Raw genomic sequence first — 27,366 nt, forward strand, 5'->3', positions numbered from 1 at the left:
TGGCCAGAATTTGAGGCCAGATTTTGGCCTCAACAGGACTGCTCCCTAAACACCCAGATTTCACAATTGTAGTGGCTGGTGATATTTTTGTCTTCTCTTTCCTTCTTGTCTATAATTTACCTATCAGTTAAGTTTCCAGGCTCCACCTGAAGTATTAGGATGAGATCTGGACACGTATGAGCTATTCCTCTGCAAACTTAGTGACACAGAAAATAAACCAGGGTATGTAGACCACCAGGAGCTGCAGAACATACCAATAAATACCATTAAACAGATCCCAGACATACAGAAAAATCATGAAAATCACTAGGAATTTTTTTTTTTTTTACTTTAACTTTTATTTCTAGAAAACGGCTCCAAGCACCAAATACAAATTTGTGCATTAAAGTTTTAACAGCCGAAATACTACCTTACCTCCTATACTTCCCTTTTTTGGCACTATTTTAGGTGTAGTGATGCCTGCTGGCTCAGAGGAAAGTGATCCCTCTTTTTCAGGAAATTGTAAAGGCAAGAGCTAAAGTTACAATATTTACTTAATCTCAATACTTGCAGCAGTACAGAGAAAATATATAGGGGAAAAAAATCCAGAGGATAAAAACCTCATAAGGATTTCTCTCTTGGCATTTTCTCTTAATTTCTCAATAATTTTTTTGTCTCAATTTTGGAACCTTCTCCTTTTGGAACATTTTCTCATTCCTCCCCAGGAATAACAACACAGGTACTTTGTAGTACAATGAGATGAGGTTGGTTATTCAATGATTAGAAGAGAAGGAGGAAGACAAACAGGTTAAAAATACATACATTGTGTGATTATATGACTCCTAAATTCTTTATGTTTCTCCTTTGCCAACACTTTTCCTCTTCTGAAACAGAAGTTGTGCGTGATCATGCCTTTCTTACAGACAGCAAATAGCATGTAGATTTTTGAAGTGCAAGTGTCTCAGAAAAGACAAAAAATACTTACCGACAACCCAATAAGAACTGATTTTTGTTTTGCCAAGACTATCTTAAGGTCTAATATTTTCTAACTGGTACCTCCTGAAAAGTAGAATTTTAACAAAGAAGATTTTATTTTACGTAATACTTTTGAGGCTTTCAAAGCCCAATCAGCTCAGTCTACTCAGTCAGCTTTTCATTATGCAGAGTTTGATGTAGATTTTATTTGGTAATGCCTTAGGTGCTAGTTATTCAACATCTAACTGCAGCTTCTTCTTCTAATCTCTTGTTCTGCTCATCACTATGAATTTTACATATGCTAATCTCTAATTGTTTAAGGGGAAGCTTAAACAAAAAATGCAGATGCAGAAGCATTTAAAGGTAAAGACTTTGAGGGACCTGATGCACACTTCATATATTTGTAAGGAAGCTAATCTCTTCCATGAAATAGAGCAACTTCTATGAGGGAAAGTTTTAATCCTCAAAGCAATACTTTTTAACTTCTAAACAAACTTTGCTATTATTTGACAAACCATAAAAACTTTTAAATGATTCTGCACAAATGACGATACTGGAATTGTTTTCCAGTGTCTAAGCTTATATACCTAACTGCTTCCTCAAGCCACCTGAAAATCTGTCAGTGTTGTCTTAATTTTTAATTCTAACAGGAGACAGCTGCATTTGGCTGCCAGCGCCTTTAAATGGTAAGCAAACACCATGGCTCTGCAATGCACCTTTCTTGTAAGAAAAAAACCCCTGCAATTATCACTGTGTGGTACCCTATATATCACTGTGCACTGGAATATAAAAGGTACCTATTATCTGTACTGCTACAGACAATGAAATATGCACTCCTAAGGCAGTACAGCAATTTACCAATGATGCCACGTCTTTAAATAACTATGCTAGAAAAAAGAGCATTAACAACTTTTAATGGCTGCATCTACAGAAAACTTTGGGGCAATAAGCTACAGATCTTTCTCATCTGAAATTTATATTTAGCTACATAATTTCTTTTATCTGTATACCAATTTCTCATTGTTACAGAACATATGCTCTTCCTCAAAATAACTTGCTATTTTTGTACTATTACTCAGCTGCATACTTCCACAAAGCTGCAAGTGTTACTTCAGATAAACTTAGTGCCTTTTTGGCTAGTTTCCATGTTACTTTAATGACAGAGAAAAAAACTACTTAATGAAACCTGTACCTCCTCCACTGAACTTGGGCTTGCTTTGGGTGAGAGCAACAAAACCAGTTGTTTATCAGTCCCCAATTGACTAGAGGGGATGGAGGGGAGGAAAAAATACAAGTTTTTGCATGTTTCCCCTCTGGTAGAAGTCCTTCAGACAGGAACAGTATCATATCCTACCTCTTAGTAACTCTGATGACTTCTTCTGTTATTTTAAGTATTTCTGAATGGAAAATAGTAGTGGTCCAAATTACACAATTGTCTCATCAAAGGGTGGATGAAAGAGATTGTTAAACATTCACAAGATTTAACAGCACTGTTCACAAATATGATAGGCATCTTTCTAAGCTTTGATATGACACACTCAGCTACAGCAACTTAAAATTTCAAATGTTTTCAATTAATTACCATTTCCTTAGCAATTGCTATTCAAATGTTCTGCATTTTTTAATTTTTTAGCCATGCTACAGTACTACCTCTTCCAGAACATTTTTGTATCAGCTGTTATCATTAGCACACCAATGCCACTTCCCTCCCTCAATCAAAAATATGACTGTACAAGACATACAATTCAGCAACAAAAAGTCTTATTTTATCTTCAGAAGTATCTTATTGCAATCACAGAGATATGTGGGGTTTGCTACGTAGTTCTTAAAATAGAGACACCCCACACACTTCATATAGACATAAAATATTTCGGTATTTTTCAAAATGAAGCAGCAGCTTGTTTCCTAAGAGCTGTAAAAACAAATTGACAGTCTTCCTCTCCATTTTGATCATCATGATAGATTCAAATGTGTAAAGATAGGGAAAAAACAGGAATTCAGCAGGATAACTTAGTACTGGCTAAAACCTAGTTCATTTTCATTCTAAGTATGCATAAATTTCTTACCAAACATTTATGGCCTTCTTTCCTGTCCTAGAAAACTATTTTATACCACATTACATGGAGCTTAACCATATAAAGTAATACATCCTCATGGAAAAAAAAATCTCATTTGTTTAATCACATTATTTGTATATATTCTACTCAATAATGCTAAAATCTACAGACTCAGAAATTTATCATACAGGGATGTAAATATTTTCTAATCTAAAAAAAATTAAAGTTTGAAATTCTATAAATATAATTTTAAACCTATAAATGTATTGAATTCTAATTTTATAATACTTTTAGCTTAAAATGGACTTACTAAGCTTGGTGAATTTGGGCCACTGACCTTCCTCTGTAACTCCTCCCTCAGGAAGCTATAAAATCTCTGCCCTGATAAATTCATTTATCTGGGGACTTTCTGAGAGGCAACACACTACTTTCAAGAACTGCTTAAAGCTACAGGGAAAAAAATTGTTTTGGAAGTCTAAAAATTGAGTGCAAATGAAGTTGCTTCATCACACGGTGAATGCTGTTTCTGGACATCCAACATGAAAAAAACAATCTAATAAACTCTGTGAACTTACTTTTCCTTGAGCACATCTTGCCACTTTTTAATATCAGAGGTTTTTAATCTATTTTCCCTGTAATCCTCAGATATGGCAAAATGTGTGTGTCTATCCATGGAAAAATGATCCTAAATTGTTTGTGACCATTAAGTAAAACTGCCAGGACACAAATGAGTTGCAAGGGAAGCAACCTCCAGCTGGGGAGCACTAAAAGACCTGGAAGCAGGAACATGTCTTCAACTGCTCCAAGAGGAATAACACAAGAAGGTCTGACCAGTGTAGGTGTTAGGCCCACATTCACCAGAAATAAAACTATACTTTTAAAGATGTCCTGTCATTAGTTTGTCCTATTAACATTAGCTGTTCTAGAAGCTACTTTTGCAGAGTTTTCCACATTTGCTACATGACCCCTGCTCAGGAGAGCTCAATGTTACACAGTGTGGATGCAAGAAGCTCTCAGAAGGAAGCTGAGTCTGTTCACTGGGAGGCAGGGAGGGACAGCAGTAATGTACTGACCTTCTGTTTTCCTCTTCCATACTCCACGGCATTCCACATGCTGCTGGTAAGTAAATTACTTGGCTTACTTAAAGCCATCAGAACAAAAGCAAAAAAAGTGTAGTCATCATGTTGATTTAGTCATCAGAAATCCACTCTCTCCTACAAACCTATTGTAGCAATTTATCTGCCTGGGAGTCAGCTGCAACACATCCCAGCACAGCAGGGCCACTATCACTTAATCACTATCATTAAACCACATGCAGCCACACAGACATGGCTAAGCTGGAGTATTCCTTGCCCCTCTCTGTCTCCCACTGGGAAATTATCCTGTTCTCACAGAAGCATAAGGTTAACACAATATGGTTTTGCTGCTGTAGCAGTGCTGGCTAGCAGAGAAAGTCTCTTCAGTACTAGACATTAATAGGTAGCTAACAGAAACTTTAACACTGTTGTCTTTGTTGGTCATATTATGATGAAGAAATACTTTACCAACAAAAAGGGAACTCAAAAATCCATTTAGCAGCAGATATTTGTCTACATTTACACGAATGATCTTGTAGACTGGAATGGGTTATCCTGTAAATTCATATAAGATTAAAAATAGGGAAAATAATTGAGCAATGTTACCTCAGTATGCATCAGACATGCTTGGATCAAAGGTTGGTTTGAATTTAGTGCATTTGATTGAAAAAATAAAACATAATAAAAAAAAATTCTAGACTGACATTTCTGATTGCATTTTTTTTAAAGTATTCTGGTCCGTAGCTTGAAAGAGCTAATGTTCAGCCATTGGTACTACTCATTATTCAAAAGGGATGAAGCTGTGCTTCTAACAGAACCTTCAAATACCTTGATAATACTTTGTCACTTTGCATTAAGTGAAGATGAGCCAAGTTTTTTTCTTTAAAAAAAAATAAATCACAAAACTTCTTAATTTAAGAATTAGGAAGTCAACAGAAACATGCTACAACTTCAGCTGGTTGTTAGATGAAATATAAGGTAAGACCAATACCTTAGCTTTATCAGTATTCTCAAGGAGATGTCCAGGGAAAAGTAACAACAGAACACATACGATGCTCCCCCAAATAGTCTTCAAGAGTCCAAACCCCTACCAAGGAACTTTTTGAGGCAGATATGATTTTGGTATGCTTAGAAACCTTCAGGCATTTCCCCTTAAGTACTTGTTTACAATCCCTGTAGACTCCGGTTATTTTAAAAAATTTTTAAAAAATTTTTAACAAGGCATCCTTTATTTTATTTTGAACCTGTTCCCTAGCAGCTTCCCTTGATCCCTTGATACCCTTAAGTACCCACAGGAAGCCCATCCTTAAGTACTTGTTTATGATCTCCTGGGAGCCATGGAGAGAGGAGCCAAGCTGGGGCAGCCTGTTCCTGAAGGACAGCACCCAGGGCGAAGGTACCCACATGAAAAAGAAAATTAGGAGTGAAACTAAGCCTGGAAGAAGGGACAGATGACAGAAAGGTATTTTAAAAGTTTGGGGTTTACTTTCTCATTATTCTATTCTGATGTGACTGGGAATAATTTAATTTCTCCAAGTGAGTCTATTTTGACTGTTACAGTCATTAGTGAGTGATCTCTCCCTGCCTTTATCTCTGTGCACCAGCCTTTCACCATATTTTCCCTCTCCTGACAAAGCTGAGGAGGGGAGGGATAGAGCAACTTTGGTGGGCACCTGGTATTCAGTAAGGATCTACTCACCACAACTGGCAAAGGACCTGGCTGTGTTTATGGGTGCCAGTCAAAACCCTGACATCTGACATCTGAAATGTTAATTTGACCAAAACCAGACTGTAAAATACCTCCAGAGCTGACTAATTCCATGTACTTGAATTATCAAACAAAGCCAAACAAAAGAAACTAATAAAAAACTCAATCAAACAACAACAACAACTCATTAGAATATTTTAATAATTATTTAATCCACCTGTCTGGGACTCACTCTCCTGGTTTACTAGAACTGATCCTCAGTGATTTTGTTTTCCAGCTCTGCTGGCACTTTAAATTTCTGAAAATACAGCAAAACTTTCTGATTCTTGTAAGACAGCACTTCAGGATCTTTGACTTTACATGAATTTTGGCCTGCTATGAAAATGAACTATTCTTCAGATTAAAGCCTGATCTATCCCATAACTAAGATATGTGCTGTTTCAACCCCTATGTTACACGTTATTGTAATTACATCTCTTATGCTGAAAAAAAAATCTAACCACAAACCCAAGGTACTTTACATTTCTTGCACATATTTTTTAAAAAGCTTGTAATGTAAAACAAATGTTTCAGGAAATTAATATTGCTTATTAAGGAAAGAATGTTTCTCACAGTCCTACATTCACACTGAAATAATCCAAGAATTTGTCAATCACAAACTATTCAGCAGATACCAGAAACATAGTTTGGCATGCAAAGAAGTATTAGGAGTTTGAATGACACATTTATTGATAAAGTATGAATATATTCATTCTAAGTGTACATTTCTACATCATAAACTAGATTTAGTTTTCCAGCTAGAGAGAACTAACTTTTTGTAAATTCATATTCAACTGTTATAGAACCCTGATCAATACTGTTAACTCTTGCAAGTCTTGCATTTTTTTTGGTAAAGAAATCTTCTATCAAAAAAAAAAAAAGAGTACATTGGTGTGACAAAATTCAAATATTTGACTTTGATTATGAGCATAATAATAAGTAGTTTATCTCTTCAAGCATCCAGGAGACATGTTAAATGCATGTTTAAGAAGTATTTGCATTTCTTTTACCTTTAAATTTTTGGCATTTCCAGCAGATTAAATTATAAGTATGCAGGAATTGAAAGATATGAAAACTCAAGCCCTATGAAACCATTTTCCAACAAAATTATTTTAATTTATTCAGGATAAAAATTCAAATAAATCTTTTGAACACATACTGAGCACAGAAAATTGCAATGAGACTTCAATATGATTATTATAACGTGAGGGAGAATGTAGAGAAGTATTAGTGTAGCAGCTTGGAAATGAGAATTTCTAAGGATACAGGGGTCAGATAAGCACCAACAGGGGTAACAATGCCTTTCTGTCCAGGAATAGCAACAATAATTTTCAAGTATCAGAAAATAAAGCAAAATATTACAACTTTTTCATCAACAAGCCAAATACACAATAACACAGGATTTAAAAAATTAAAATTATAAAGTATTTATGATGTAAGAAAGATGAGGGCCACAGGTATGTCTTAGTGTACTCCGGACTGAGAAGAGTTTGTGTGCTACAAATGTGTGAGCTTTCATGCACCATCCTTTTACCCCTTTCTCTTTCCTCAGAGTAAAAAAAGAAAAAAGATCTGTCAGATGCATCAGTCATTTTATTTCTGTCCGACAGGAAAAATGGCAACAATCATTTATTCAAATACATTAAGCTTTATATACATAAAGATATACAGAGAGTGGAAGTGCACTCAAAAGCAAACCTAGAACTGAAAGCTACTGCTTTCAGTACACACAGAATTAATATGTTCACAGAGAGCATCACAGTTAATGAAAGTAGCTACAAATCAAATATTAAAATACCAAAATAAAATTGCTGAAAATTTAATTATTTAGCATATATAGAAAAAGCCAGAAAAGGGATGACACTTTCCTCTTCCATCACAAACATTCTGAGAGGTAACAGAGGTAACACAGAAAAAGCCCACACTGATTTTTTTGTGGTATTTACTTGTTTAAAAAATTTAATACTATTAAAGAAGTATGGGGAATTGTTTGGGTTTTTTTTTTTTTTGCTTGAAGATACATATTTGAGAAAGACTCTGATTAATTAAAAATTTATTGCAGTGTTAATTAGTTCGGAGAGTAATTAGTAGCTATACATCCACCCGAAGTAATATTAAAATAGTTTCATTTACTGAACCTCACAGATCTATTTTTCCTTTTCCTAATTTTTTTTTTGTGACAAATGATATGGAAATCACTCAACAAATTCTGCCATAAGATCAACATCCTTTCAAACACAAAAGGGGAAATGTAAGACTTTAAAGGTTGTAAGGAAAGCTAGAAAAAAGCAGACAACCATACACTTCAACAGACACATTGCACAGGAGGGAATATATTACCAGATGGAATTAAAAGCTCAGCACTTTTCCAAGAACTAGCCAGAGACTCTCATATCATCTGTCTCCCGGTCATTAGCTATGAATAGATATAATGGGTCCTCTTGCTTACAAATACCAACATACTTTATATCAAAAAATTATGGTTTTGCTTACAGTAACATAGTGAGTTGAAAACAATCCAAAAAGTCCAAACAACACAGCTACCAAAAAACGCATGTACAAAAGCAATTCTAGACATTTCATCTTAAAAATGAAGAAAAAATTCAAAGGAATATCAAAATATTTGAAAACAATCCAGACTTACTTTTAAAACGGCATGGTTAAACTAGTTCGACCCCATTATGGATACTCATTCATTATTAAATTAGCTCCACACAGTTTAGGTCACCTCCAAAAAAAATTATATACATTAAATTAAGGAAGCTAATTTTAAAAGCATTCTGAACAAGGATTTAATGCAATTTAATGAATCTGCTTCAAATCTGGTTAGTGTATATTAATTTTTTGCCTGTCCTGGTGTAAACCAACCCAAACATCCTGGAAATGTTATCCTGCAGGAAAACCTGGTGGTAGGTTTAAGACCACACCCCATAATGTATGCAAGACCCTCTATAACAAGTGTAAGCCTTATTTTTTTATTCTTATTCTTATATTCTTGTTTTTATTCTTATTTTTATTCTTCAGCTTTATTTTTTTTCTGCCTATTTTTTTTCCAAAGGGGACATTTGAGTTTAAATTATTAAATTTGTATTTTTTTTCCTGTAGTAAACCAATTTCCCTCTTCTTGTAGGAGTGTTAAAATGAGGACAAAAGATCTACTTTTAGACCAATACTAAAAGTAATCACGGAGGAAGATTTCCAACTAAGCCTAGAAATTTTCATAATAAACCAGCATTTCCACGTTTAAGAAAGTTTATTTTTATATAGGAAATTCAGCATTTTTCAGGAAAACAGTTTTTTACTCTTAAAATCTAAAAAGAAAGGGTGCAGTATGTGAAACCTTTGAAAACACGCTCATTTGCTGTTTTCAGTGTTCAACCCTTATTTATACGTAGGCAGAAAACAATCGTAAACCTGGCAAATTGATATGTTCATTTCATTTAACGTACAAATTCAAGCAGATAGTAAGATATTCTAAAATTATCCATCTTTTAAAGGGAAAACCAAGATTACCTGGTTTACGATAACTCTCAGGCCGTGCACAGCAAGAAGTAAAGGAGGAACAGAGGATTCTGACTGGAAAGGAAGGGTAACACTACCTCCTAGTAACCTGTCTGCACTTGTGCTCCAGGCATGGTCCTTTCAGGATGGGGCTTCCATCCCTTAACTGGGTGCATGGTGGGCTGCTCCTACAAATGCTTCTGAGGCTATTCCAGTCAAAATGTACCAGATTAGCAAAACCCTAATATTGAAACTATTGACAGCAATCTTCTGAAAGGGCATGCACTGATAGGACAAGGGTTAACGGTTTAAACCAAAAGAGGACAGGTTCATATTAGGTTTTAGGAAGAAATGATTTACTGAGAGGGTGGTGAGGCACTGGAACAGGTTGCCCAGAGGGGTGTGGATCCCTGGAAGTGTTCAAGGCAGTTTGGATACGGCTTTCCAATCTAGTGGAAGGTGTCCTGTGCTAAATACACTGGAATAAAAAGTTCTTTCTTGTGATGCCATTTAAGTGAAATATTAGATATTTCATGAGGCATTTGTAAAGGAAATTATTTGAAATTTTAGAAGTTAGAGCAGATCACCAAATTCAGAAGTCAATTATTTGCTCTAAATTTGGTCAAAGAATGACTGCCTGCTTTTCTTTCCCTTAAAAGTAACTATCTCCCATTAATATCTTTACTGGTACAACAGACATCTTTGCTTATTCCCATTCTGCTGAACAGCACAACCAATGTAAAGGTAATTCTGTGTCCAGTCTTAATCTCCTCCACAGGTAGGTGTGAAAGGGAGGAAAATAGTTGATAAGCAATGCATTATCTGTTCTACCAGATTCCTAACAAAGGAAACACTGAAGTCTTAGCCAAGCGGCTCAAGCAATCTTATTTCCCCTTCCTTTCTTACTCTCCTCCTTAGGAGTGGGTCATAATTATTCCAAATAGAGTAGTAATCATTTTTAGGTCACTGACAAAATATTTAAGTAAGAAAGCCTGGAATAATCAGATCATCACAGAGCTTTTCCTACAGCTGGGATGATCTAAATCCAGGCACTCATCAATTTAAGACTGAATGTCATGTATACAGCTACTTAAAAATTCATCTGCACAGCTTTATCGCTTCTGCTGTCAAAAGCTAGTAAATTCTTATAATTTGATTTCAGCCTAAAACATCTTCGAAACTGACTCTAAGTGTTACTATTTCAAGAATACTTGTAAATTTTACCTGCAATCACACTCAGACAAGGACAGATTTGCAAGTTCTTAAATCGTTGGTAGTTTCAGCCAATAATCAAACAGACCAAACAGGAGCAATTTTTTTTAAGTCAATAATTGTATTTTCAAAGCACTTTAAAAAGTCATTTTGATACTGAAATGTGTCCAAAAAACCTTGTAACCTAGAACTCTGCTTGGCATCAATTAGTACAAAAAATTTCAGGCCACAAAGAACTGATTAAACTACTTCTTGCAGCTAAAAAAAAAAAAAACTCATGACTCATGGGTATGACAGGTGCAAAAGAATTAAAGTCGAGGAGAGAATGCCACACTACCAATTTCAGACAGATTTGCATTGTAAATATATTTAAATATAAGCATTTAGGAAAATAAAACAAACACATCTTACCAACCCACCACTAAGCTAGTTCAGGCAGCTAGTGCTACCTTCAGAAACAGGTTGGAATTTTTGTGTGGTTCCTCATGGGAGGCTTAAATTTGTAAGATGATGATAATTTGCATAGAAGAGATTGATTCTGGGAGATTGGATATGGCAGAGAAAGAAAAATTTTTATTGAATAGAATGAAAACATTACAGAAAAATAGGCATTTCATTCAAAAAATTCAATTATTCATTTAATTACACCTAATTGTGCTAAGATTGGGGGGGGAAAAACTAGAATATCAAAGGAACATCAACACTGTAACTAAATCCAGTTTTCACAGAAAATTTAAAACACTGATGGGAGAAGGACATGGAGAGATTTAATCACTCAGTATGACTATGCCAACTGCAAGTAATTTGCATCATCTGCCTGTTAAACAGGCACCTTAATAAACCCCGTTTATCAAAAGCCTTTGCTTAAACCAAGACTTGTTTTCTGGATCTTCTGCACAACCATCCTCATCTGACATCCTTGCTTAAAAAGGATGAAAGGTGGTCACTTGCTTCTCAGGTTTGTAGGGCTTGGCTTTTGTTACAATAATACCTAAAAGAGGCTACTTCTTCAAATGTATCCCACCTGCTTCCCCCAGGTTTTCCTAAAATCATAACACCAGTCCAGCTATAGAAGTATGAGACTGAACAGCAATTTATACCCATGTGGCTCCAATGATCTGAGGCCGCAATTTCACTAAGCTCCTCCAGACGCAGACCAGTAGACCTCAAGAACAGAGTTAGGATGATGCTGCAGTTTGAGGTATTTGCCTTTGAGCCTCCCAATCAAAGCATAATCCCCCAGGCCAAGTGGTTTCAAATCAAAGAAAGCAGACTTGAGCTTCCGTTTCCCACTTCCCAGACTAGTCACCGAGATGCCTAGATGCAGTCTGAACACAGGACCCTAACAACAGGCTGGTTAATTGTGGAAACTGCCAAGCCTCAGAAGGGGTTTTGGTTTTAATACTGTTAGTTAAGCAAGAGTTCAAGAAAGCCTTCCTGAAGTCATACAGGCTGTTGTTTGATGTGCACTTGCCAGATCTCATTCTGACACACTTCCTCTACTTTGTGTAATGTCTTACTCCTGCAAACTGACTTCACACAGCTCCCACTGATCACTTCGCTATTAATTTAATTCATATCCTTCTTCCCTTGCTTTTAGTGGGATTGTTCCCAGAATAAGAGCTTTCCTGTACAAAGATGCATAGTCATAATCCAGCTCCTGCTGAACACAGCTGTGGGAAGTAATTGTACATGCCTTGGAGTTTGTTATTATGTAACCTTCCTTTGGCTTACCCACATGGAGAAATATTAAAATAAATTAACATTTTACTGGCTCTGTAATTGGAAGTGTCTCTTCGAAACAAATATGTTTATCAAACAGTTTGACTAGGAAAATACATTACTGTAGCTGCAGTTACCCAAATTACATGCTGTCTAAAGCAAAAAGGGCAAAAGCCATCTGGCTCCATATAACTTACATTTTCTAGACAGCTTGCAGCTGGTTCTGATTAAGCAGCATCTCAGTACTCCCAGAGATCTATTTTTAACTCTGCAACTTTATTTTTAGTGCTCGCACATCCAAGGCACATGGTGTTTACATTAATAAATGAACAACCGCCTACAGTTAAAATCTTTGTGCAATTCTTGTGGCACAGTCACTGCGCAACATAGAGGGATGGTTAAATAAAACATCATGTGTTCTAACTAAAGAGACCTTGTGCACCTCCTGCCTCTCTACAGGACTGCAGAAAGCACCCCTGGACAGCTGGAACAGCAGGAAGACGACAGTGAAGGACAACAGGATGATTTATTTCCAAGTAACATTAGGTGGCATATCCAATCCCAACCAGAAATTTATTTTTTTTTAATGTGAAATAGTTATCAATGTACAATTCAAGATGACTGAAATCTGCTGCTAAAGCCCTGAAAATGTCAGAAACGTGGATGCTGCAAGTCCAGGCAGCATTATCATATTTCTGTCTTTTACAGACACGCATGCACACAGAGTTTATACCTGATTTTTGACTGGAAAATATCAGATAATTCTTGTACACCCCTCTCAAAAGAATGGTAAAGACATGCACCAGAAAGGTTAAATGTAGAATATGTTTTGTGGTTTTTTTTAAGGTCTCTTATTTTTTCAATTCCATGGTATAATTTAATTGCCACACTATAACTGGGGAGTGAAGGGAGGCTAAGACAAATAAACTGGTACAGTGAAGTCAAATACAGCTAATCTAAAGCTAATTCATGTTCAATTTTTTGATTATTAATTCCATTTTGCATTAACTTGCAACTTACTGTATTGCATAGAGCAGTGTTTATATGGGACACCCTCCATCTCAGATCTTTGCTCTTCCCAAGCAAAGCCGGCAGCTGCACCAGCCAGTGTGAGTTGTCAAAGGGACCTGCAGGCACTCTGCTCCCGGAGTGTAGCCCCCAGAATTGGTTCTGGGCAGTTATACCAAAATGACTATTAATCCCAAATGTAAAAGGTTTTTACTTCTTCCAGAAACACTTCCCAGAGGTAAGAAAATACAAAACACAGCAAAAGTAATTCAGATTTCCTTTTAGCATGCCAATAAAGGAATTTGCTCTTCCAGTTCATATCCACTGTGCTACATCACTAATATAACCAGCCTTGAAAGTCGTGCCAGCTAAACACCTTAGACACCTATCAGTGAGAATGCTTTCAGCACCATAAAGTACTGACTACCTGTAAAGTCTTAGTCAACTTTGAAACAAATCTCCATTTCAGCATCTAGGCATGCAGAACACTACTGAAGCTAGCTAGTCCCAGTTCCCTTGTGACACTGAGGACCAGTGCCAAAAGGAAGGGAGGCTATTTCCCCAGGAAGTTCTTTCAAAAAATTTCTTTTCCTCACTAACACTTTAGACACACTTATTCTCATATATTCTTAGGTTTTTGCATACCTCTTCTCTATATACCTTGTTCTTACATTCTTGTTCTTAGATTCTTTTCATCTAAGGCCAGTGCTTCCCACCTCCATGGCTCTTCACATCTTCACTCTATCTCACTTTCCCTTCTCTATGCTGCTTTCAAGCCCCTGTGTCACTGCCCTTCTTCCAAATCCTCTGCATACCAGTGCTGGGTTTGCTTAATTTTTCAGTTTCCTGGCTGGTGAGTTTCTTACTGAAAAGATGTATAAAGGATAATACTGATTTATTAAATGCCAATATATTTTTGGGGGTCTGCACCCCAAAACAGCCACTGCAGTTTAGTCTCCCTGCCAGAGAAATGAATGGTGCCTCCACAAGTCTATAAGCACTCCTTATCAAGTATTTGAAATCAAAACATTATTTTTCATCTAGCCCAGATTCCTTGGATGGTAATGGCTTAAGGAGTGCACAAAGGAACAACTTTCTTGTGTGGTTTGCGAGGAAAGGCAAGTAGACCCCTCAGATGTGTCCAATAACATGGTGCAAGGCATGTTCTAATGTACCAGACTGAAAAGCTAAAACCTTTATGAAGTCACAAAAATAACACATAGGAAAGGTGATGCAGTATTTCACATAGAAGCACTGCGTTTTGAGTTCCTCTCTCTTCTTCTACTCTTTAAAAATAGCTGAACAGAAAAGACAAAGTACTCAGTGGCTATTTCAGGATCTTCCTGACTTAGCTTACACATACTCATGAATTTGTCCACAAAAAAATTGTCTAGGGCAACTGCTGAATGCTTCAATACAGAAAAAAAAAGATATTCATCAGGATCTGAGGCAGCTTTTGAGCAATATAAAAGAGTGCTCTTTGCACCCACAGCAACTACTGAAAGCTGAGTTGGGAATATCTAAATGAGCTGTATTCACTTTGAGTCACTAAAGATATACTTCAAGGCTAGAGAAACAGCTGCAAGAACCTTAGGGGGTGCCATGAAAGATATCTGATGTCTGCTTTCTTCATGAAGCCCAAAGTTTGTGTATTGTGCACTGGCCTTTATTGTGGGGTACTGCCTCAAAATAGCACTGTTTTAAAATACAGAGTAGATGCTTTTTTAATAGAAGTGATGTGAGTCACATAACACAGAGCACACACAACACCTCGTTGTCTCTATACCTACAAAAAAACCTTTTTTTGCTCTACCATGCCCCAAATCAGTAATCCATGGTGAATTTCTCTGTGAATTTTCCATTTCCCAACACAGGAAAATCAAAAATATAGACAACATGAAACTTGTGCAAATGAATGACATCAACATTGAATTTTGAAAAATCTGCACTCTTGCAAAGCACATATGCAGCCTTAAAGAGCAGTACACAGAGGAAGCCACGTGCAAGGAATTGTCATCTCCATTACTCATATAAGGACAATATCGTACAGTCAAGCATTGAGGGGTTCAAGCCCTTATTAATCCATAATCCAGACAAGAGTGTCTATATCAATTATCTATGAGAATGTCTATACCAATATCTATATCAAAATCCAAACAATTGAGAATGTCAAATTGAGGGTTACAAAGCAATGCGAGATGAATAAACAATAAGTACTTGCATATTTTTAATTTTATGGGAGAGAAACTTTCACTTCCAGGTGGCATCTTAAAAATCTAAGAGAAAAAACATGGAGAGATTTAAAATTGTTATCTATTAAAAAAAGGTTAAAGTAACAGATTTTTTACAATTTAGTTAAGAGAAGACTGGAAAGAACAACTAATGATATCCTAGGAGAAGAACATTGAAAAAGTTAGAGGATAAAATAGCATGGCAGAGGTCACCAGTTCTCTTGTCTTCAGGTCAGCTATTAACTACAATTGATAAAGGGAACCTTGGGCAGGAATTCAGGGATCCTGAAATAGCTCAGTGCTTTGCTTTGTCAGAAACTGCCAAAATGTTAAAGCAGAAATTTTGAACTCTAAATATCTTATGTTTAACTAATGGGAGTTTCATCAAACCATCTCTTTCTGTCAGAATTTCCTGCCAGAGGTCAGTACCTGAAGGAGACTCCCTTCTGGAACAGACATAGAGGTTGACAACATCAACACCCCACAACACAGCCCAACTACAGTCATCACAAAAATTAGGTATTACTTCAGGACCTCTGACAGATGCCCAGCTTTCTCATTATTAAAAACAAACAAACCAAAACAAACAAACAAATCCAAACAAACAAACATCTAGGCATTACATTACATCAAAATCCTCTGCAGAGAATAGCAGTCCAAAACCACATCATTTGCGTTAATCTGTTTCAGGCCTCATTAAACTTTCAAAAGATATTCTCAGAGTTTACAAATCTTGCATATCTAAACTGCAGTGTGAAACAGAAGTAGATTTAACTAGTAGAAATATAAATATATAATATATATTAAGTATTTTTCTAAATCACACATGGAAACGGGTCAACAAGGGGGACTGTGGAACTTATTGTGGAGTTTGCTTTTAAAACTGAAAATCATCTTATCTTCTTAGAGATAATTTAAGAAGAAAAAACAAACCCTGAGGCAGGTTCAAAGCATGAGTTTCATTGGTCTAGCAGGGCTTGGATCCACCCACACTGTGCACATCATCATCTGAAGTAAAATACGATACACACCCCACCCCAATTTAAATCATACCTTGAGCTCCCTTTAGACATTAATTTTCTAAATGCTACAAATCAGTGCCTTATTTCTAGATTAAGACATTCCATACAATCCAACATTTTAGATTTTGTAATGAAGTTTTGAAATTGCTACCAGCTTCAAAATTAAGGTGCAACAAAATAGTCTTGCTTTTTGTGCGTTTCCAAATCTGCAAATTACCTGTTATAAGTGTTATAATTATCACTGCAGAAACACTTATTCTGCAGAAACACATCTGCCAGAGACAAAATTAGGAGATGGTGTGTGGGTGTGAAAACATTAAAAGTTGGCAAACATGCCTTTTTTAGGGTATTCAACATAACCAGTGTTCATACAGCTAACCTAATATATGAAGAACCAAGAACTTTTTATTAATGGAGTTTAATCTAACTTTCTGTATTATGCAACATTTTAGAAACACAGCCTTACCAAATTGTAGATGTTATAAACTCATATAGGCAAATATTAAATTTACATTCTTTTAACAAAGCACATTTCACATATGCCTAACTGCTTTGCATTGCATATGTCTTGATGAATATGAAAGAATGCCTGGCAGCCAGAGGCTGAACTATCACTTTAAAAGTGGTATGCTGTATAATGTGACTGATGATGTGACTTGGTTGGTCATTTCATTCAGTTATAAAAATGTTCACTGAGGCTTCAAATTCTGCATGGGCAGACCAGGTAACTGTTAAAATCCATAAACAAGAAAAGACCTGTAAAGTGAAGAAGTGTGAAGAAGTCCTAGCACTTGTCTCCAGCTTTACCTATGGTTAAGCAGCCCCACAGTTATTGAGGCTGACCATGCTTCTCTTGTTCAAGGAATGACTTGTGATCCTTTCTTTCCAATGTAGGACATGAGTTAAATGTGCTTTTTCTCTTCCCTCTTCCTTCCTAACTTTGCCAGGACCATTGTGTGGCTATGTAGTAAGCCACACTGAGAAACAAATCCAGGCTAAAAACAGCCCTTACTTTTGGGAACAGCTGAGCCTGGATTAATTCCTGAATCCATCTCATCCTGTGGCCACACAAATAAGTATACCTGGCACAGCTGAGCAGTAGATGAGAGGAGTGAGAACAACAGGCAGCCAGTCACTAGAGTTGCTTATTCTGGCACTGCTACTGAAAAAGACTTCCCAAAATGTAACCAGCCCCTGGCGGCTCTTTGAACCATGCAGCTCCACTGCCTCTCCTGTCCTGGAGGTGACACTGTCCTGTCTTCTTCCCCCACGAAAACAAACACACAAACACACAGCCATGAGTCTTGGCACTGCATCACCTAGTAATTGAAGTGAAAGAGTTATCTGATGAGCCAAAACACTCAGGAGGTAAATTGCGTTTGCAGCAAAGCAGGAAGCATTAACATCTTCCACACTACTTGTGTTTTCAGATATAAAGAACCCTGCTAATAATGACATTGTAAACAGATTTCTTATTGCAACAGCAATTCTCCACACAGAAATGTGAGAATTGATTGAGACAAGAATTAGGAAAACCAACTGATCTGCCAAATAGAGTACAGCAATGAACCACCTGCAGAGGCAAAACTTTTTATTTATAGTCTTGGAACTATATTGGTCTTCTTGCAAACACAACAAAACCCTGAACTTTCCCCCCCCCCAATGCCACACTCCTTAAACAATATGTTAGACAGTACATTAAAGGAAATATCATCTGTAGAAGAACAGATTATTTGGTATGACAAGACTAAGAACGGAATTCAAATGCTGGGGAGAAGGAGAGAAGTATAAACAAAACAAAAAAAAAGTTAAAAAAAACTAAAAGTAACAACAAAAGTAGATGCAATTATCCAGGACTGGTCTCACCCACTAGGATTTCTTATACTTGGCACAGTCCAAGGAATACTCTGCATGTATGACAGTCCAGCTGCCTAGACAGGAAATTCAGAGAGAGTAGTGAAACCCTCCTTCCTCCAATACTATGAAAATCTAGGCTTGGACCATATGGAATTAGAGCACAGGAAGACACATGTCAGCTCCTAAAATGAGATGGGGAAGGGACATCTCTTGAGCTGAGGTTCAGATTCTGACTTGATTTAGAATTACACACAATTTTTGTTCCTAGAGAAAATTCCTAGACTTAGGAAAGGCTTTACAGGTTATGCTAGAGTCTGCTTCAAGTAAAAGCAAACTTTCGTAAGGAAATGCAGGATGCTCTCATCTTGTAAGCTCCCAGCAAGCACAATGACTTCAGGATTACAGACAGCAAAATAATAAAAGCAGAGTTGGTTAAATATTTCCTGTGCGATAGGAATCCAAACTTCTGAATTTGGAGGCTTTCCAAACTCACTCAGAGTGATAGCAGACTTTATTCAGTAACAACACATGAAAATTTTGTCATACACTTGGTGACAATCAAAGCAACTTCTAGGTGGCTGTTGGGAGTCATAGTTTGTAATGATGAGCCACAGGAGGAATCAGCCTCTCCACTACTTTCCAGCATATTTCAGTGGTTGATTATCAACACTGTTATAACACATCATATATTCACTCTCCAGAGAGAATGCCAGCTTCTGATTTGCTTGTCTAAGGTCACTGAAAATATAAACATACACATTTACCTATTTAAAGTTCACTAGACTCCAATGCAAGTATAACTGTGCCACCTTGGTTTAATGAACTACTAATAAGCAAAAGGGACAGTGGAATTCTGTGTTTTGCCCCGGACAATAAATTTGATGGCTCTTTCTAGTGGTACATGTTCTAAGTGAGCACTGAGGATAAATTACATACTCAAAATGAGAAAAAGTTTTCACCTATAATTTAAACAAGCCACTCTAAAGAATCTTTACATGCTTTATAAACATTTCAAGATTTATTTCCAGAAAACTAATTTATCTTTTAAGGTGCTAATGGTCAAAAAGTCAGACCTGTGCTTTAGCTATACAGAACAAAAATAGTTATTTTGAAAGACAAATTCCCAGTCAAAAACCATTCAGCAGCCAACATTAACAACTAACTCCTGAAAGAAAACAGCAATGTAGTTCTAATTGTCAAGCACAGTATCTGTTTGAAGAGACAGGAATCTTTTATGCATATATAGGTTAAAGTTTGTATGTATCATCATCTTAAAGTGCCACAAAGTTATACCAAAAATACACTTCAGATTTCTTTGCTTGAGTTAACCTGAATCTGCTGAAAGTAGTAACTTTCCCACAACCCACTGTCTAGTTGTTGACATTATTTATTCACTTAAAATCTGAAGAATTAGCATGCAAAATAATAGAACTCCATGAACATGTGCAAGTATGAAAGCACAAATAAGAATAGAACCATGACACTTTAATGCTTTAATTATCAATTTTCATTGTAAATAGGGCAAATTACTTGAAGAGGAAGAAAAAAAGCATAGTAAGTAGCTCAATGTATTTACAAACTTTAATTATAGCAAGTGAACAAGATGATGCTTTCTTATCTAATGCATGCACAGAGCATTTTATTCATTATTTGGTAGTGTTGTACATTAAATCCCCTGTGGCAGAACACATTTCGAATCCAAATTTTTCATTCAAATGTGTGGGATTTTACCTAGAAATACCTAGATAAAGATGTCAGGTTTAAATTATTATGAGAAAAATACAGAGAGAGTCTCTAAACAGCAACATCTTTTACATTTTATAAAGGCAAACTTAAGATTTATGTCAGACTGAAGCTATTTTGGAGTTCTGTAAGGAGATTCAAGAGGTCAAAATCTGCAAAGCTGCACCTCTCAGTCATGCTCTGCATTAAAAGTTAAAAAGAGCAGGGAGTGCTGTGAGGCAAGACTCCTTTTACACACATTATATTAAGACTGAGCTTGTAGATTTTCTTTTTCCTTTTTGAAATTTTAAAGAGCTACAGTACTCTGTCATACACAGACAGATATAGATAACACATCTATTAATGCTGGATCTTATTGGGCCATATTCAGTGAATTCTCTATATATATCTAATCCAGCCTGTGACACAATTCTTTTTTAGGCTAAGGAAAATTCATCACAAAGTCATCACAAGGAACAAATGTATTTGACTCCTTCAGTCTACAGTCAGAAACCTGAAAAAGATCCATACACGTGACTTCAATGGAACTGAAACACTCCAAAACAGACCTATGGGTGAAGAAGAAGTTTTAGCCTTCTGGTATTTAATTTACTTCTTTGTTTTGGACTCAAAGTTCTCTTACATCTTTTTACCAAAAAGCTGACAAAATACATTTTAAAGTAAGATACATGATTATTCATCAAAATATTGATCTGTTCACAGCATCTACTGCTGGTGAAGAGATGGTTACAGGACTGCAATATATACATTCAATGCATTTTCATTTTAAAACAGTAGTGAAAATTGCATTTTGGAACTTTTTGTATATTTAGTCTTTACCAATATGAGGAAAATTATTTATAAAAATGCAGAGAAAAGCAGAACAAGAAAACAGGGGGAGTCAGCTTTGCAGTAAGGAAAAACAAGTTATTTCTCATGAGGAACAAACAAATGCCTATCAAAGAAATTCAGAATCAAGATGACAGAAAAATGATTCAAAAGTAGAAGCTGGCAGAATTTAGCATACAGCTCCTTTCTCTCCCACTCAGTTTACTAAGAAATATCACTTTCTGTTGGCTATAGCAGCTCTTAGAAGACTCTAAAGACCTGAAAAAATATGTAATGTTGAAGAGCAGAAAGACGCTTGGACAGCGATTTCGCAAATATTATATACCACATTTGAATTTCAGTTCAGTAACTACAGAGAGATTGAAGAGCTGATTTCACCTGGGTGCATGTAAGTAAACCACACACATTTTGAACTTATCTTCAGCAGCAGGCATGTTGAAATGCTGCTGAAAACCAGGGACAGTAAAAGCTCTCTGACCAGCTTTCCACAACAGCTTTTCACCTGCTTGCAATATTAAAAGCAACAAACTGGATAAACTGGTTGTGTGATTTTCCATCAGGAAACTGTGACACCAAACACTGCTATTTTAGCAATAGTTGCAGCATCTGGAAAACTTCCATAAAGATCAAGAGTTTCAGGTATTTTCCCTTCTTCATAATTTATTAGTACCATGAATTAATAGAACTTGTCTACCCTAACAGGAAATTATTCCATGACCAACTTTAGTGGTTTTGGTGTTTTGGTTTCTTAGTAGAATTTTCTTTCATTTAACTATTCTGATATTGCTTTTAATTTTAAGGGGAGAGAGCATAAAATCTGAAAGATCTGGGTGACAGGAGAAGCAAAAGGGAGAAGAAATGAGATCTCTATGGAGTCATTCTCCTCCTCAGGTTACAAAAAGAAAACTTGTGATCTGTATCTTCACAGAAATATTTATAATCTACTGTTCCCCATAGATGCTGTTTTTCTTCCAAAAAATCTGAGTAAAAAATACTGTATTAAACCAACGCATGCTTCAAATGAAGCAATTTCTCTCCCGTTCATATAAGTAGCATCCTTTCCAAGGGCTGGAATCCTTGGAAACTGAGCTGGTAGGCATACAACAGACACAATCTCCAACTACAGCACCACATTAATAGAAGGCGTATTTCAAAATAGTAGACAGAGACATAACTCCAAAATACACCTGTGAGTATATTAAACACTAGAAAGTATTAGTATTCAAAAAAAAAAAGTCTCTCAAAACCTGATGCTAACTATTTTCTATAAGAGCAGGTGCTTGGCCAGTTTAGTCCAGAGAAGAGAAGGCTGGGAGGGGATCTCATGAAAGTATACAAATATCTTAAAGGCAAGTGCCAAGAGATTGGAGGCAGACTCTTTAGTGGTGCCCAGCTACAGGATGGGGAGCAAGGGCCATAAACTATAACACAAGAAGTTTCACCTCAGCATGGGGAAGAAATTCTTTGTGTTGAGGATGGCAGAGCAGTGGAACAGGCTGCAGGTCATGGAGCCTCCCCCTCTGGAGACGTTCAAAACCCATCTGGATGAGTTCCTATGTAACCTGCTCTACATGACTCTGCCTTGGCAGAGGAATTTGCATGGTTATCTCCAGATGTCACTTCCCACCTAATTCTGTGATTTCAAAAATAAATATTTTCTTTTTCTGACCAGCACTTTTTATGCGTAGTAATCAGTTCAGAACATGCAATGGCTACAGAATGTAAACATTTCCTTAATGATCTAACCATTCATAACAAGCAAAGCAAACATTTCCCTGTTGAGATTCAGCATTCACCTAATAGCTTTACAGATTAGCAAGAGCCTGGTCCCTGAAGGTTCAAAGAGCTGGGATCAATTTAATAGGCTACAGAGCTGTTGCAAGTAGATGTTGTTATGCTGGAGGCTCCGCAGTCATTGCATCATACAATCTAAGGAAATACTCATGTGTTTTAGTTTTACGGACAAACTCTATCCAAAGAGATTCTTTCAGGTAGTGGTTGAATAAAACATGCATCATTTTTGCTTGTTCCACATAAGGTTATTCAGACTATTTAGGTTTAAAGGGAAAGCAGTTCTAAAAAATATTTGTTTTTCACTTAGCACATATCATAAAACCACAGAAATTTTGCACAGTGCACACAATCCTTTCTACAGCATTTCAGAGTTTTTCATTGACAGAAGAAGCCATCCACAAAGTGGGCTGGCCTGTACCATTCATCTATAGAGTAGTACTGCTTTACCAGTTTGCCTCTTGCTTTTTTTTAAATATTTATCTTCTTTGTAAACAGCATGTAAGAATGTACATACACAAGCTATATATATGCAGGCTAGATATATTGTAAAAAAAAAAAAAAAAAAGTACATTCACCATTTTGTTGTAACTTACAACTATGACCCAAAATATCAACATTTACCATATATTATGAAGATTTTCACAGGTCTTATGTACAAGACACACAGATTGGTATTCAAATGAGATAGCATCCTGGTGTTACACCATAGAAAAAAGGGTTATAAATACTGTCTGTATACCGTATGTGCTTAAAGTGTCCTGCTTAAAAATTATTCCAAACTGCCTTAACTACTGGATGTAACATAATATAGAAGACACTCAAGACTATTAGGAATTAAAAAGAAAAAGCACAAAGCTCCCAACTCCAACACTACTGCACATTCAGGCTTTTGCCATTTTAATTACAAGCCATAAATATATGAACTGCCTACCAGAGGCTCACCATCACAGGAAGAAGCTGGTCATGTCACTGGCAATTCATTAATTTTTCTTTTGGAATACTAGGGACACTTGCAACTACTGGACCATCTTAGAGGTGAAAAATTTACAACCAGATACATATTTTAGACCTAAGTTGGAAGCTGAATCATAGGAATCACAGAGACAAAATAATTTTGGTTGGAAGGGACATTGAAAGTTGGATGGAACTGCCCTTCCATCTCTTTGTCTCATAAGATGAACCTTCAATTTAAAAAAAACTCCGTGAAAAAGGAAAAGTAGCAATAACAACTGCAATGGGACAAAGGCATTGGCCATGTATGAAAAATTATGCACTTGAAGAGGACTGGAAAAGGGGAACACAGTCACTATGCTGAAATTTTCCTATTTCATCCAAAGTTTATCTTCTAAGAAATTCCAATCAAAAGTTAACTGCTCAGAGAAATGGCAGGCTTCTCCTGCCACTATTACTGGGACTGCACTGGAACCAGAAATTTCAGTGACTTCCAAAAGGTGACATAGCACTGCACAAAATGCATCTCAGCCTCACTCAGTTGGGGGACAGAAGAGATGTCATATGGAGATGCTCATCCTCCTCCAGTTCATGGCATTAACTTTAAGTGGAACGCAAGACTAAAGTAAAAATAAATACTGCCTCCCTCTTTTTTCACTGAAGGAAAGAAAAATGAGGATTCCAAGGCCGACACTACCCTTGAATACTGCATTTCTGTACATGCCACAGAGGTATATTAAAATGGTTGGTGAAGTGACTCAGTTTTCAGAGGCAAACTCTAATGATGGGAGACACTAAGGAGTAGATTTGAAGATATTTAGGCATCTAACTCCTACCAAAAGTGACGCTCCTGAAGTATCTAAATACCTTTACAAGTAATGTGATTATACTGAATGGTTCCCCTCTCTTGCATTAGATGTAACCTACAGAAACAGACAAATATGCATTCACATTATTTATCTTCTACCTTCATATCAATAAGGATAGTGGAAATTTTACTTTCTTTTTGGTAGAGCCAATTTAATTTCTGGCTCTTTCCACAGCCTGCACTTAGTACAAAAGAAGAAACATTAGAAAGATACCAAATCAGCTGGAGTATCTTGGCATTTGAATTGCATGTTTAGGGAAGTACAAGATTATTTCCTATTAAGCATCACTGTGATAAGATAAAGATGTGCCTTTCTGCTGAATGCCCTGTTGTGCTCTGTATGGATAATTCACTGCATGCACCAAATTGCACTGTAAGAGAAAGAGGCCAAGTGTGAAACAGCTATGTTTGACTCCATTTGATATAAAAGCTGTTCCCAGTTTTTAATACTACAACCAACAATTCTCAAAAAATGCTCACTGAATTAAATTTCTATGCAATAGGGTATATACAGATAAATACAGCTCACAAAGTATTACAGTGTTTTCCCTGATGCTTTTATAGGCTGTTCGCACAAAACCAAAGCAGTCATAAAATAAGCCACCTGTAAAGGGTTATTTTACCAACAGTACTAGGAATAGATACTTCAAGTGTGGGTGAACAAAGTGTGAACCATATGGGACGTTGCAGAGATTTGAATTGGGGACTCTCACTCCTCAAAAGAACTGAAGTCAAGGCATGTTCCATATGCGGCATTCTGTTTTCTTGGAAGTTTAAACAGCTACTGATAGTTCGCTTTCTATCAAGTGAACCTGCAGTTCAGTGACTCATTTTGCAGGCATTGGATAAAGTAGGTTCAGAGAGCATTGCTAATTACACATATTTAAAGGAGGAAGCTCTGCAAAGAATACCTGTTATGGGTAAAGATGGCATTGGAGTTAAACAGAAAAATAACAGGATAGCATTTGAAGTCTTTCTTTAAAAGAAGAATCTTTGTAAAGGCAGAAAATAAATTAATGTCTAATTACACATATTAAGAACTAAAATGTTACAAAATGCCTACTCATGTCAGATCATGACTAATCAGTTTCTTAAGAAAAACAAAAAAATACTTTAAATGTACTGTAGGATTATCCTGGCTTTAAAATTCAAATGTGATAAGGTACCCCCAAAATTGCCTTTTCGGCCTATACAGCCATTGTCCTGTTTTATAAGAAGTGTTGCATATCAGTCATTTGCCAAATTCATTTCATAACACAAAGGGATTTCCTAAGAAGGCACAGTTTTATGCAAGAGTGAGGTATAAATATAAACAAACTGACCTGGTGTTGTGGAGCTCATTGTTCTTAATGGAATGATATCCTGTTGAAGTGTGAAGCAAACTGTGGCAGAAGTTGTCCAGATTTTGAGATTCTTCTGGAAGTGGGGTGAATCTGAGTAAAATAAAGAAGCAAAACCACCTTTCACTATTTGTTGACAATATAATATTTTTTAAGAGAATTTAATTATGTCAAACACACTTAAACAGAAGAACATTTGAAATTTCTCACCCCAAAGGTTATTTCTATAGTGTACTTTTTTGCTGCAGATTCAAGCACCGATGACCACTGAAAACAAGACTAAAACTCAGAAATCCTAAAGCTTCCGAGCAGCTCAACTAGAAATTTGCATTACAGCCCATCTACAGTCACATAGGAATACCAGACATTAAAGGATGAATTGTTTCCTTCCACAAATATCTGGATTACATCCTTATATATAAGTAGCCAATTCTCAGTTTTACTGCAGTCAGCATCGAAACATGAATGTGCAGAAACTGATCTGCATTCAAAAGTCTTTCAGGAATAGCTACTACTTCCTAAAGCTCCAATGTTTGAGCAGCTCATGAATAGAGCTAGTTGAAATAATTAGCACAGCTGAAGGGATCTCCCATGACAAGCTAATGACATCTCTGACACCACAAAGAGAGCTGCTAATGGCGTGGGCTGCTCGAGAGTAGGCAAAGGAAGGTTCTGCAATTTGGCTGAAATTCTTTCACCGTCCTGTGGCATTCTCAGTTCAATACAGAAGCAGAGGCAAAAATGTTCCACTAATACTCCCATCTGCTGAAAGTTTAAAGCTATAGAGAAGCTTACAGGGAACTAAAATATATTTTCATTCAAGCATGATATAAACAGCATAATGAGAGAGAAGGTTGTAGTGCATTATGACTGTGACTATCCTATTCAGCCACTGCTCCTGAAGTATCTAAGTAGTCAAAGATATTCTTAGTGCTGAATATTTTAGCAGCTTTTGTCACTTTTTTTAAACTACCAACTGCACATTTAGTTTCAAGCTGAGCTCAGCCAAATTCGAGATAGTAAATTACAGTTTAACCAAGTATAATCATTTAAGTTTAGCATCATTATCATTCAAGAAAGGAAAATCACACATTTACATAAGTAACTTCTGCTTTTATGCCCCCTAAAGCAAGCTGGACATACACTGCTCAAAGAGGCATGATATTTGGACACTACCAGCACTCCAGCAGGCAGCACCTGTAAAACCAAAATTTCATCAAAATACTTTATGAAAATCCTACTTTCCCTTGCTTGCCTCATGCAGCAAAATTAATGAAATATCAGATGGAACCACTATAAAACTGAACAGACTCTACCATTAAGCCCTATCCAAAACATGTGTTTGTGCAGATCCTTACTTTGGATAAGTAAGGATCCACTGCAGCAGGCATAGAGGTGCAAGATTTATTAATAAAAGTACAACCAGTACACAATTCAAGAGTTCTAAGATTCTAC

The 27,366-nt window shown here is 36.4% G+C and overlaps 1 protein-coding gene across 2 annotated transcripts in view; it reads right to left on the minus strand.

Annotated features, from left to right (window-relative positions):
* HDAC9 (histone deacetylase 9) overlaps positions 1–27,366 on the minus strand; it is a 453,421-nt gene that overhangs the window by 392,573 nt on the left and 33,482 nt on the right. For both annotated transcript variants that reach the window (XM_041418228.1, XM_041418227.1), the window contains exon 2: positions 25,894–26,004. In XM_041418228.1, coding sequence (XP_041274162.1) covers positions 25,894–25,912 — 19 coding nt within the window. In that variant the 5' untranslated portion in view covers positions 25,913–26,004. The remainder of the gene's footprint in view (positions 1–25,893; positions 26,005–27,366) is intronic.

Source organism: Onychostruthus taczanowskii, unplaced genomic scaffold (genome assembly GCF_017590055.1).
Source record: "Onychostruthus taczanowskii isolate IOZ18803 unplaced genomic scaffold, ASM1759005v1 scaffold59, whole genome shotgun sequence".
Taxonomy (NCBI): domain Eukaryota; kingdom Metazoa; phylum Chordata; class Aves; order Passeriformes; family Passeridae; genus Onychostruthus; species Onychostruthus taczanowskii.